The following is a 14,458-nucleotide window of genomic DNA, read 5'->3' as shown; positions in this document are numbered from 1 at the left end:
ATTAGGAACAAATCTGCACTCTGGTCTGCTATTTAATGGGTGCCTGCCCATTTGTGAGAGTTCAGAAAAGCATTATTACTAAACGAGGAAATGTATATTAAGTACCTTTTTGTTTTCCAGCAATATAAGCACTTTGGTCAGTATGCTTTTTTTTTTGTATTGCAGTCGGCTGGAAATGGAAGTGAGCAATAAGATGGCGAAAATATCACATTTTCAACAACGATTGCGGTCAATAGTAGAAGAAATTCAGATAAATGAATCTCAGGTGAAATCGAAACAAATGCAAAAGAGGAAAATCCAGGTGTGTATTTAAAAATGGGAAAGAAACATGCTTTACTGTATTTTTACATAAAAAAAGGGAAATAATCTTCCCATATACTTTAAAAAACTTTTTTGCTTCAGGAAAATATGACAAAGACAAAGCTAGAAATTACAGATTTGGAAAATGTGGACGAGCCCCAGTCCGTGGATATTTCCACGCTGGTGAGTGCCTTCATCTTTTTTGAATAAGCTCATACCTCTTATGTTACAATTTCAAATTGTGCACAAAATAGACTTCTGAATTTTCTTTTCATGTTATTTTTTGGTGACTTGTGATTGCTTCAAGATAAGTCATTCATATCAGTTTGGATGATAACTGATTCCTTTCTAGTAGACTCAACTTCTCATTTAAAAAAAAAACTAGGAAGAAGAAGTGCAAGATATCTGGCACAGAATTGAATCTGGCAAGGATAAGTTGGAGCAGGCAAGGAAGGATATGGATGAGCACCGCAAGATAGTGAATGAGGCTGAACAAAAGTATAAAGAGATAAAGGAAAAGATCAATTCAATAGCTGAAGGAGCTGATCCAATAAAGGTGCAAATTGATTGTGTAAAGTTTTCCAACTTTTCTTAGTTTGTTTCAGAATTGCATTATCATCTTAAAAATGACCTGCATTTCTTCATAATAGGATGACCTAAGTAAGATTGACACAGAAGTTGGAAAGTGTAAACATCATAAAAGACATTATGAAGAGAAAAGAAAAGAACACTTGGATGGGATAGGTAAACTGAGAGAGAACCTGGAAAGTAAAGAAAAAGTTTTGGAGGTATATACAAATTTTTCTTTTTACCAGTGATCATCTGATAATGCATCATTATAAGCTTTATAAAGGAAAGTCATAGCATTGCAGAAATATTAATGTGGAAAATTTTAACTTGTATCCTTAATTGTTTTAAGCAATTTTGCTTTGCCCTGATTCTTTGAGGCTGCATTGTTTCACAGCGCACTCCAACCTGATTTAGTCCCAGCATTCCGAACGCAGGTTGGAATGTACGACTCCCTTAACACTAAAATATTTAAATGGTGCTGCCTAGAGTTCTTCTGTTGGATAGGCGATAGCCCAGCATAGTAGGCATGGAGATGAAATTTGCAATCATTAGCCTGAGCATAGACAGCTCTCTGGAGGGCAAGTTGCCATAGATGTTGAGAGCCCAGAAGGAGGCCATTCGGTTCATCAGCTCTTTGTTGCAGCAACCCAAAACTAATCTTGCTGCCTTGCTTTGTATCAATAGTCTTGAATTATTCACTGCTCCAAATATTTATCCAATTTTCACTTAAAGCAGTCGTCTTTGCCTCAGCTTATAGTAAATAATTTCATGTTCTTACAACTCTGTTTCAAAACAGAACTGAACCCCCTTTCATGGCCTCCCTAACCGGAGAAAATAAGCTTTCCCTATTCGCTATCAAAACTCCTCGTGATTTGAAAAATTTCTGTTTGATCTTCTATTGACCATTTAAATGTCACAACCAAGTGGACACTAGTTGAATGGAATATGCTAATAATGTGATGCTGCATTTACCATCTTCTGGCGAAATTGTTCAACTAACAAGGGAATTAGGGTGGTTCGGACTTGTATGTTAGACTGTCTTTGTTGGAGACAGCTGTAGAGAGACTTAAATTTACCATCTTGCGTGCTCGTACATGTGGTAACAGAAATTATACATGGTGTTGCTGCATGAAATACATTGGTAGTTGGGATGAGATTGTTGTGCCAAGTGCCCTATTTTCCTTTCTCAACTCCTTATGTTCTTGTTTATCCTAGGAAAATACTGCTAAAGCCAAGCAGATTTATGCAGAGCGACTGGAGGTTGTTAGAACTCCCAAAAGCATTGATGTGGAGATCAATCGACTAAGAGAGAGAATCAGCACAGAACAAGTACGCCATGGGAACAAAGAAGAAATTACAAGGTGTTTACCCTATATGTAATGCGCATAACAAATTCTCAATCCCATTGCTATTTTTTTAGTCTTGCAAATAAGAAAAGAACATTCATTTCTTGATGCCCTTTGTGGTCTCAGAATATCCCAAAATGCGTGCTAGCCAGTCAATTACTTCTGCAGTGTAGCCAATATTATAATTTAGTTTGTACACAGCAGGATTCTACAAACAATGGGATAGATACCAGATTTTTTAGTTATGTTGTTTGGGAGATTGTATATAGAACATACTTGCTTTATGTTACTGTAGTGCAGAGTCAGAATAGATTGAACTGATTGAGAGCTTAGAACTTAGAGGAAGGAAGAGGAATTACTGTTTGTTCAAGGCTTTCCTTTTAAAAGTACAAGACTAATCACTCAAGGTTTGTTTTTTTATATATATATTTTATGATAACTGTGGGGTTTCTGCTTGTCTGCTGCAGTGATGTGGGTTGTTGCAGCATTGTTATTTTGTTAACTAGTTTTATCTCATGCATAAAACCATGAAACCATAAAACCTACCGACTCCCACAGCTACCTCGACTACAGCTCCTCACACCCCGCTTCCCGTAAGGACTCCATCCCATTCTTTCATTCTTCCTTTGCCTCTGTCGCATCTGTTCTGATGATGCCACTTTCTAAAACAGTTCCTCTGACATGTCTTCCTTCTTCCTTAACTGAGGTTTTCCACCCACGGTCGTTAACAGGGCCTTCAACCCTGTCCGGCCCATCTCCTGCGCATCCACCCTCACACCTTCCTCTCCCTCCCAGAACCATGATAGGGTCCCCCTTGTCCTCACTTATCACCCCACCAGCCTCTGCATACAAAGGATCATCCTCCACCATTTCCGCAAACTCCAGCATGATGCCACCACCAAACACGTCTTCCCTTCACCACCCCCCCCCCCACCCCCCCGGAGGCTTTCCGCAGGGACCGTTCCCTCCAGGACACCCTGCTCCACTCCTCCGTCACCCCTGGCACCTAAACCCCTTCCCACGGCACCTTCCCATGCAACCGCAGAAGGTGCAACACCTGCCCCTTTACTTCCCCCCTCCTCACCGTCCAAGGGCCCAAACTCTCCTTTCAAGTGAAGCAGCATTTCACTTGCACTTCCCTCAATTTAGTCTACTGCATTCGCTGCTCCCAATGTAGTTTCCTCCACATTGGAGAGACCAAACGCAGACTGGGTGAGCACTTTGCTGAACACCTTTGGTCTGTTTGCAAGCATGACCCAGATCTCCCTGTCACTTGCCATTTCAACACTCCACCCTGCTCTCATGCCCACATGTCCATCCTTGGCCTGCTGCAATGTTCCAGTGAAGCTCAACGCAAACTGGAGGAACTGCACCTCATCTTCCGACTAGGCACTTTACAGCCTTCCGGACTGAATATTGAGTTCAACAATTTTAGATCGTGAACTCTCTCTTCCGTCCCCACCCCCTTTCCGATCCCCCTTTTTCCAATTCTAATTTTTAAAAAAAGTATTTTTTCTTTTCCCACCTATTTTTAAATTTATTTCGACCTATTGCTTTATCTCCGCCTTTTAGCCCATCTCGATTCCTTCCCCCGACCCCACCCCCATTAGGACCATCTGCCACTTGCTTGTCCTGCTTGCTACCCATAATGTCCCCATTAGCACATTCCTTAGATAATGTCACCACCCTCAACACCTCTTTGTCCTTTTGTCTGTGACATTTTTGGCAATCTTTGCCTCCACCTATCACTGGCCCTCTATCCAGCTCTACCTGTCCCACCCCCATCTACCAGCTTATATTTCACCTCATTTCTCTATTTCTTTAGCCCTAATGAAGAGTCATACGGACTTGAAAGGTCAGTTGTGTTCCTCTCCGCAGATGCTGTCCGACCTGCTGAGTTTTTCCAGCTATTTTTGTTTTTGTTTCAGATTTCCAGCATCCACAGCATTTTGCTTTTATCCCATGGATATATTGGTCATGATATTTCTTGTATAACCCTCCAAAAGACCCTGTTTTTTTGGTTAATGTTGCTTAGTTTGACTTTCTAAATGTTAGAAAGCTAAAGATTTGTATTCTCATCCAGTATTCCTCCAAATTCAAAATGTTTTTCACCCTCTGTCAAGGTGCCTTCTCACTAGGTATAAATTCTTGGGCAGCTATGTCAAGTAACTTTTCAACATAGCATAAGCTCAGAATCTCAAATATCCTGGCGAATGTTAGATGACATTGGTTTCCTTTTGTGGTTCTATATGCAACATATTCCTTAAATTGATATAGTTGAACACAGCATTACAATTTCTATTTTTTTTTTTGCAGATGATTAAGCTGTAAGGTGCCTTTAGCATAAACATTGGTATAGAGATAAATATCTTCTTCATATGTACAATGTTCTGCCACCTCCACCCACCCCCCACCCCCCCCCAACCAAATCTGTTTCATTCAATCTAAAGGTGATGCTTACCCTTTAGATGTTGTGTCAGCTGTGGTTCATTAATAAAACTCGCGCCTCTATGTCAGAAGGTTATGGTCTGAAGTTCCATTCCAGAGACTTGGCACTTCACTGCAATACCAAACGAATTCTGCACTTTTGCACGCGTTGTTTTTGGATGAGGTGTTAAATCTAGGCTCCATCTCCCTTCTCAGGTGGACATAAGATTCTGTGGCACAGTTCAAAGACCAATAATGGAGTTCCCTTCAGTGTCCTGACCAATACTTATTTCTCAAGCGGTGAGAGCAGATTACCTAGCCATTATCTCATTGCTATTTGTCAGACCTTGCTGTGTGCAACTTGGCTGTTGTATTTCAGACAATACAAGTGTTTATGGACATAAGTGCAAAAATTATAGAATTGCATGCCAATTTGATCTTGGTGGCAACCTTCTGGGAGAAGTGGTTTGTTAATAGTTGAGTATCTTCGAAGAGAAAATTGTGGGCAGTTTCCACTGAATTCAGTCAACAAAAGCCCAGGGCCAGATTGCCTGCTTGTTTGTTAGGGACTTGAAAGTCAGAAAATTATTGAAAAATTGCAGTGGGAAAATAATGTTTTTTGCAGAATTTTAGTAGGTCATGAAATTAAATCAACACCAGCATTTCTATAATGCAAAACCAAAATTAATGTTAACAAATATTTACCAGTGGATGTTTTGAATCTTAAGATGCAGTGTCTATTCTAATTAAGAGAGCATTTTGGCAAATTTTGAACATTCATGAGTTTACATGTAACACATGCTCTTTTATAGATTGATTTCCAGTTTGTATCAGACTCGAGAACAAGCTTGTGTGTTCTAACTCTTGTTCAAATGAACATGTGTTCTTGAGACTTCATATTTTGTTTGCATTGATTCAACTTTTCGTTGATTTTTTTTCCATCAGGCAGTACTTTGATGTTTTGGAAACATATAAGAATGTCAAAAGCCAGATCAAGAACCTGAAGAAGTTTATGCAGCTGCTTGATAAAATAATGGAGGAAAGGCACAAAGCATACAAAATATTTAGGAGGTAACAGATTCATTTAATTTGATCTATTTATTTTGAGTGTGATAACTGTTGGTGCATTTCGTTCCTTAATGAAATATCTTTTCACTTGCGTTATTCTCATAAGGCCTGCAGAGTTATACTTGCTCTACTCAGTCATGCTATAGTTTCCCTCATCTGAATTGGCACTTCTGCACAAATTCATTATCTTTTTGGTGCATAGTGATGGCCTGGGTCTTGGAAAAAACTGAGTATAAAAACTGGATCTTATGTGTGATGCTTGTTATCTGATTATACTTAACAGTATTTACTAATTTTGGTCTACAAGCTCAGGGAGGTGCAGGGCACAAGACTGGCGTTAAGTAAGTTGATGGGACATTTGAGCAACCTAAATTTGACAAAGACTAGTTTCAGCTGTATTGCATTTAAAACTGAGTCTTTCCAGCATTTGGTCTTAATGTTCTGACAATACACTCCAGGTCTGTCAACATTTGTACAGAGAAACGATAGGTTGATATTTCATTGTAAACCTGCTATGTATTTCCATGGTTGCTGTTCTTATTTCAGATATTCAACAGTTGAAGTTCTTTTTCCGCTGTTTGGTTTGTCGTGCTGAAAGTAGAGTATCTGAGCTGAAGTGCTTTAGTTGTTTTGTGTATTTCATATTGATTTCTTGTCTTGATGTGTATTTGGGAGCATATGAACAATAGGCCTTGCAGCTTCTCAAGTTTGTCCCATCATTCAATTAGATCATGGTGGATCTGTATGTCAACTCCATTTTCCCACTTTGGTCATATATCCCCTAATGTTACCAAAAATCTGACATTCCTAGAGTCAACTGGGTGGATCGCCTCAGGGTTAGCAGCTGCTCTCCCCTATGGGTGCCTGAGGGACCCTGGCTGACTCCTTGAGAAAGGGCAACTTTGTTTTTATTCAATCGTGGGATGTGGGCGATACTGGCTAGGCCTGCATTTATTGCCTATCCCTAATTGTTGCCCTTGAGAACCGAGTGGCTTGCTAGGTCATTTCAGAGGGCATTTAAGAGTCAACCACATTACTGTAGGTCTGGTGTCACATGTAGGCCAGACCAGGTGACGATGACAGATTCTACCCCCCCCCCGCCAAAGGGCATTAGTGAACCAAATGGGTTTTTATGACAATCGACAATAGTTTTATGGTCATCATTATTGAACTCAAATTTCACCATCTGCCGTGGTGGGATTCAAACCTGTGTCCCCAGAGCACACCCTGGGTATCTGGATTACTCGTCCTGTGACAATACCACTACACCACCAACTCCCCTGTGAGATCAAGCTGTCCTGCACCACCCCCACATTGACACTGTTGGAGGCCAACTGTAGCTTCATCAATGGAGTTCAGCCCACGCAGCAGTGCAGGACTAATGGCCTAGACCAAGGTCTCCATGACAGCCGCCATCCTGCCAGTGTTGACCCCAGTGTGTTGGCATGACAGCATGATCACCTCGGACTGAATGCAGGCGGACTCCCTCATCGTTCATTGCAATTTGAGGAGTGCAGTTGAAATCCCTACGTAATGTTTCCATCCTTGTTGCAAGAGCTCCAGAAACTAATTTAGGACCAAGTCTGGAGGCTAGTCATTGGACTCGGACTCAGCAGAATTTTCTCCACAGTCCTTTGAGTACCGCCGACCTCAGATGCCTCTGCATCCACCTGCTGTGAACCAGATTGTTTGCTGTGCTCACCAGGTTGTGATCCTGAGCCTGCTCTAGATCTAGGCCCCACCAAGGTGTATGTCTCTGCACTGTTGGATGGTGTGGGTGAGCACTGTGACGGTCCTCATCAGAGGTGCTCTTGGGGCTGGAGCCAGGGTCCTGGTTGCCTGAGGGTACCAGGTGCGTGGCAGATGTGCCTAGGAGAGAAAGTGGAGATTACTAGTGCATTAGCATCCGAGTAACACACATCACAATGCACTCGCAGTAGCGTTGACAGAGGGATGGTCTGGTGCAGGATCCTCAAGTGGATGCTTGCCGCCGACCTCACCATCGCCGCAGGAATGGTTAACACCATCTCCCGCCTGCACGATAGCTCTTCTCGAAATTATGGAGAACCTTGAGTTCCAGCACATCACCCCCCAGTCTGGGACCTCTCCCTTTTATTGTGTGATCTTGTCCTGCATAAAGATCAATGGAAAGGGTGTGAGCGTTATGCATGGCAGGGCAGATGAGAAGGATGGCTGGCATTTGTGAGTAGTTTGTGGAGCCATGGGAGTAATGAGGACAAGATCAAAGGGGATGAGGCCATATGAAGATGTGAGTGTGGTGTTGCCCATTGAGCTGGCAGTGAGTAAGATTCCCGTGGATGTGTGATGGCCTCGAGTTGAGTGATTAGGCGGTTGACTTACCCAAGCAGAACGGATGGCCGACCTTCTGGGCAGCATTTGCACTGACCACCACTGCCACCATCTCCCAAGCTGGATTAATGATATTACTGCCCCCTCTTGCAGCCAGAGCAAGAGTAGAAGACATCAAGGCAGACCTCCATGGGGTTCAGCAGACGCTCAAGTGAGTCATCATTATTAAACCTGGGTGCAGCACTCTTCTTAGGTTTTGGGGCCTCTTCAAGGGAGCTGCCCTAGGCCGCAAGCATTGAAACTGTGCGCACTGTGGCTGTTTAAATATGGCGCCTGGAGTGAGAAAATGGTAAGGTCACATAGGGGCACGCAAACAGGAGGCCGCCCACCAGCAATCCGGTGGGTTTCACAAGGATACATAATTAATGAGGTGGGACGAGGACAATATGGTGTGAAAACCCAACTAGTAGGATTTTCACAATCGCTACCGCACAAAGGAACCATCGCCATAATGATGAAAACGTATTTTGTGTGGTGAGTGCTTAGGATCCGGAATGCACTGCCTCAGTGTGGTGGAGGAAAATTCAATCGTGATTTTCAAAAAGGAATTGGGTGAGCATTGAAGAGATAAATTTGTAGGACTATGGGGGAAAAAAGGCAGGAAATTGGGACTAGTTGAGTTGTTTTTGCAGTGAACTGGCACAGCCATAAGGGCTGAACAGCCTCCTCCTTTGCTGCAACTGTCCTACAATTCTAAGTGCAATAATACCTATTACTGACTCTATGTCAAATTTATTGCTTCTGTCCCTCAGGAGCATCATGGATAAAGCTTTGTGAAATTTCCCATTCATCACATTTAAACAAAATTTCATAATATTAATGCAGCCCTGCAGCCTACACTTGTGGCTCTGATCAGTTGCATTTCAGGCAGCACATGTTCCCAACAGCATGTGAAACACCTCATTCTTCAAAGTGTGTTTTTATTTATGAATCCTTTTAATCCCACATTAGAGCATTCTTCAAAAACATGTTCTTGTGTTTTCGTATGAAATGTATTGAACCAGTTTATTCATGAAATGGATTCTCAATTAAAGTTTAATAGTGTTTACAAGGTCTGGGAAGATGTGATACAAATAGGACTGACCCACTGTTTCTAGCATTCTGCATGTTGAAAGCAGATCTCCAGTCACTGATTAATAGTCTAATTTTTCAAGTCTATTATAACTATAATATCCAATCTTTGACACCATCCCTATGATGCACTACATATGTTCTGCCTCTAGTATTCTTTCTGTACGGCTGTGCCTAGAAATATATGCAGTTTATGACTGGCCTAACTATTGCTTTGTCCACATTTGCTCTTTACTTTTGTATTCATTACTAATGTATGTAAAATTCAGAATCTCATTTTTTTCTTTTAATGGGTTTCTCCCCCATCTACAAACTTTCAATTAAAGATCTGTGCATCCATCACCTTCTGCTACCCATCACTTCCACTGTCTTTGCTGCCAGACAACTTGTCAAGCATCAGTCTTGGATGAGCTGCAATTTCTTCCAGCTCAGTTTTGGAAGATCAAAGCTGTCAGCCTCTGGCATCAACTCTACATGCTTGATACCAACTCAAGTCCCCACCCCAGCCACTATCTCAGATTAATGCAGACTACTAAAAACTTGATGTATTTTACCTTGAACTGTATATCAAATTCCATATTCTTTGCATTTCAAACACTGCCTAGTTCCATCTATAAACATTACCTATCTCTTTGCTGCCTCAGTGCACCTGAAATCCTTTTCCATATCTTTGTCACTTCTAGACTAGATTAATGAAATGCTCTCCTGCCCAGTTTCCAACCTACACCTTTCTCTGTAGCCTGAATTCTATCGCTCATGAGTCCAGCTTGCCTGCTATTCCTTGTTTTGCTGACTTAAATACTTCCCAGCACCCCCAATATCTCAAATTTAGAATTTATCATCCTTGTATTTATGGTATTGCGCGTCTCTTTTCTATAATTTCCTCCAGTTCTGCGATTACCTGTCTCTGGATTATCTGTTCCTTTGCTCTCTAGCGCATCCTCTGCCCCTCACTATAGCTCCCCACCCAGTTAGGCTGCACACTCTGGAAAGCCCTCCCAAGCGCCTCCAGCTTCCTATTTTCCTTTAAGATACCTTAAAACCTAGCACTGACCAAACCTTTGGTCATCCCTCCTGATTATCACCCGTGACTTAGCGTTAAGCTTTTGACTATGTCTCTGCAAAATGCCTTGGGACATTTTCCTACATTTAAAGCTGCTATATAAATGCATAATGTTGAAAAGCTGTTGATCAGGCACACATCTAAACATTGTATTTGTACTTGAATCAAGTGGTTTAGCTCCGTTCATTTAACCACCACAAGAGGCTGAATAATATTTGAAATAATGCAGCAAACATGATTTGTGGGTTAAAGTGGTCTACTTACTGTGACAATTGAGGAAATTAATACCAAATTAATTCTGCAACAACTTCACTGAATCGCAAGAGGGAAAAACCAGACAATTGCTTTGCTTTTGTTATGCTCATGTGCACACATTCACATGAGATGTAAACATATGAAATGATATGACTTTAGAAAATCATGTATTACACTAGATTACTTAAAAATAATCCACTTGGCACAGTTATTAAATGTATTTCTGATATATTTCTGTATTAGCTTTTTTTAACTGCCTGTCTCATAGATTGTATACAATATTATAGGCTCATGTTTTCACTTATTGTATCTACGGTTCCTTTTGGCTTGATTTTTCATTTCCCACATTCTTGTCGCAGCTCCTAAAGGCAATTGCTTGCTGAAACTGAGAGGAGGGTGGAGAAAATGAGAGAATCCAGAGATGAATGCCTTGTGATAGTATGTTGATGGCTCCTGCAAAATCCTGATGCCATCACATTTTGAAACTTTTAACTAATTCTAGCAATCAGTTAATGAGCTCCTTAAGGGAATGATTGAAGGGCTGCATATGTTTTGTGTCTGCTGTATGATGGAAATGTCAGTAACATTTATTTTCATTTTGTGCTTGAATTAAATAGATACATTTCTCTTCGTTGCAAGTATTATTTTGATTCTATGCTTTCCCAGCGAGGTTACCATGGGAAAATGAGCTTCGATCATAAGAATGCAACACTTTCAATTGCAGTGAGTTTATTTAAAACTTATTCTGTGGCTTTTTTTAAACAAATATGAAGGAGCTAACTCCACAAATCCAGAGCAAAAGCAGAAATGCAGTGTTCAGAAATATTGACGGTTGCAGTTCGTTTTTAGTTTTGCAAAATCCTTCAGGATTTTTATCAAGGGATGAACAAACATTGGACAACACTGCGATTAAATTGTGAGCTTATAATTAGAAAGCTGGAAGAATGGAGTACTGAACTGCCATCAAAAAAATCTTGAATTAAATTTTATTATTTACACTTGTGCAGAAAATAGGTTTCACGGATCTGTGGCAAAGATGACCGAGATTTATGTGTCAATAGTGTTAGCACCATATATAAGGGAGTTGTCCGTCACTCTTCTGATGGAGGAGTTCACTGAAAATGCTTAAAGAGCAAACAGTATAACAGCAGAATGGAGACCATGGTGGCCATGTGAATTTGGCTTCACTGGCACCACTTTAACTCAGTGATGAAACTTTACATGAGGCGACAAGTGTATGCTCAAGCTCCAATCCGTAAACACACAATCTAGGCTGACACTTCAGTACAGTTCTAAGACTGTGCTGCAAGTGCGTGTGAAATATTCCAAGGCACCAAAAGAAGTGCAGAGGCTTTTTTCCTGTGCTGGCCTATATTGATCCCTCAATCAACAGCACTACAATAGGTGATCTATTCATTTTATCCCGATACGATTTGTGGGACCTTATGTGCAAATTGCTTGCATGTCAAAACAGTGACTACATTTTAAAAATGCTTCATTGGCTTTGAAGCGCTTTGAGGTGTCCTTAGGACATGAAAGGTGTTACATAAATGCAAGTACCTGCTTTCACTATTCTTCCTGCTGGTGAAGATTGACTTCTGATTTAAATGAAGTGGCTCTATTAATAAAAGCAAAGTTCTGTTGTTCTTTATTAATACGACAATCCCCATTAATGATTCAAGCAGTAATAAATTTTGTCCCCCCATACCTTTGTTAGGAACTTTGTGAAGCATCAGCTGTAACCCTTTATGCTTGAGCCGTAAAAGTAAAATCATGCTCAATGTGTAGCACGTGCTGACATATTGACTAAACCTGTTGCTCTTTTACCGATGACCCATAAATCTCTAAACAAAGGGGAGAATTTTCTTTCCGTCAGACGGGCCAATCGGGAGCAGGCACAGAGCCAAAAGCCACCCGCGATTGGCCGCACACCGCCATGTTACGTGGGCAGGCCAATTAAGATCCGCCCAGCGTGATGTGCACCCGGAAGCGCTCAGCGCTACCTGTGCGGGCTGGGGTGGGGGGGAAGAAGGAGAATTGGAGCCTGTGCTCTTTCACGCATGCACTGCCTCAGAGAGATTAAGTTTAGAATGAAAAATTTATATAAAGAAAAATTTTTGAAGTTATTCAGACATGTCCCCTCATGTGACATTGTCACATGAGCTGGAACATGTTTATGAATTTTCATGAAACATTTTATTGAATTAATAAACCCTTCATGAAACCTCATCCTGCCCGTGGATGAGGTTCCATGAAAAATGTGAAGGCCGCAACCTTTAATTAGTTGATTAACGGACTTAACAGGCCTTTGACAGTTCAGCAGGCGCGCGGCTGACTCCAGCGCATGCCTGCTGAACTGAAGATTGGAATCACGCGCGGTGACATCGGGGGACACGCCCAACGTCACCGCGTGTTATTTTATGCATCGGTGTGCAAGGCCCGCCCTCACACGCCAAAAAGATTCTGCCCAAAGTTTTCTTTATTAAAACCCTGTAGTTTTCTACTTATTCGCAACCTCTCAAATACATGAATTCACTCCAGCTGTAATTTGCACACTGCAAACAAGCAACGTGATAATAACCAGATAATCTGTTTTTGTGGTGTTGATTGAGGGATAAATATTGGCCAGGACATTGGAGAGATAACTCTCCTTTTTATTCTTCAAAATAATGCCATAGGACCTTTTACATGTGAGAGGGCAGGCGTGGCCCAAATTTAACATTGCATCTGACACCTCTGGCAATGCAGAACCCCCTCAGTGCTGCACTGGAGTGTCAGCTTAGATTGTTGTGCTCATGCCCTGGTGTGGAACTTAAATCCACAACCTTCTGACTTGGGTAAGAGTGCTAACCACTGAGCTACTGGCTGACACTAGAGATGCAAATTTTAAGTTCATTGGGTTGGGTCAGAGCAACAGAATGGGCAGTGAAGTCAGTTTTACTTTAATTTGTTTCAACTATCTTGATATGCTTTTTTCCCCTTGTTATTTCTAATTTTGTTTTTCTCTATTTCTTGATGAAAAATGTTTTATTTTCCTTTAAAGTCTAAAGTTCTTATCTCTAGTAGAGCTCAGTCTTTGATTACATATTGGTCTTTACCCAAAGGAAAGTGTGAAAGCTTCAGCTAGAGTTGGCTACTAAATATGTAGTGCACTAGTTTCTTCCAGTCTTCACGCAGTCAATATAATTTATTAAAAAACATGTCGGGCTAACTTTTGTCCTCTGATTCAATTCTTCCTGTTGTTATGAAATTAGTTCCTTGAGTTCCACTAACTGTCATTGGGCATTAACATAAGTCATTATTTTGTAGTTTTGGACTAATTTTACCCATGTAAATCTATAAAGTTGGGAAGCGAAACCACATGGCATATAAACAAACTCCCCTATGCCTTAAACTAAGGAATATGGTGTGACTTAATGTTTAAAAGAGATGAGCTCAAGACAGCAGAGGGCGCCAAAGCAACACTGGATACTATATTAATTGATGGAATTTTAAAATGTTATTTTGGAAGTTTTTATTTGCTATGAATTATTTCAGGATGATTCATAAAGCAAACTTATGATTTAGCCTGGCATTGAGAAATTTGAAGTGGGAGGTGTGACAAATGTTTGTTGCATCCCGTTATGTTACAACTATTTATATTAATATCTTTTTGTTTAAATTTCAACTGAGCAATGAGGAAAAAATGCCTATTTATAAGATTTTCTTTGTCCATTGCCCTGGGGACATGTAGATAGCTTCCACCTGCATGTGCGTGGCAGATTTACTAAATGGTTGATTGCCATAGCTATTGACAGGGGTTTTATACCAGAGAAAAATTCCAAACATCCTTTGTTTTGGGCCTGAACTAGTGAAATGCCTCATCAGACATGAGACCATTGCTTTTCTCCTTTCGTCCACTGGAGTGTAGGAAGTAATTAATGTTGGTTAATAGCCAAACTGGCTCTTTGGAAGCATAACACAGGGGGGAAAAAGAAGAAACCACACT

At 41.0% G+C, this 14,458-nt stretch overlaps 1 protein-coding gene across 2 annotated transcripts in view; it reads left to right on the top strand.

Moving 5' to 3' along the window:
* Positions 1-14,458, top strand: part of LOC121278106 (structural maintenance of chromosomes protein 6-like) — an 88,287-nt gene that overhangs the window by 64,352 nt on the left and 9,477 nt on the right. For both annotated transcript variants that reach the window (XM_041188179.1, XM_041188180.1), the window contains 7 exons: positions 166-301; positions 403-483; positions 686-856; positions 951-1,088; positions 2,086-2,231; positions 5,589-5,714; positions 11,088-11,193. In XM_041188179.1, coding sequence (XP_041044113.1) covers positions 166-301; positions 403-483; positions 686-856; positions 951-1,088; positions 2,086-2,231; positions 5,589-5,714; positions 11,088-11,193 — 904 coding nt within the window. The remainder of the gene's footprint in view (positions 1-165; positions 302-402; positions 484-685; positions 857-950; positions 1,089-2,085; positions 2,232-5,588; positions 5,715-11,087; positions 11,194-14,458) is intronic.

This window comes from Carcharodon carcharias, chromosome 5, assembly GCF_017639515.1.
Source record: "Carcharodon carcharias isolate sCarCar2 chromosome 5, sCarCar2.pri, whole genome shotgun sequence".
Lineage (NCBI taxonomy): Eukaryota > Metazoa > Chordata > Chondrichthyes > Lamniformes > Lamnidae > Carcharodon > Carcharodon carcharias.
The sequence above is the reverse complement of the archived record's forward strand: the minus strand, read 5'-3'. Positions and strand labels throughout refer to the sequence as shown.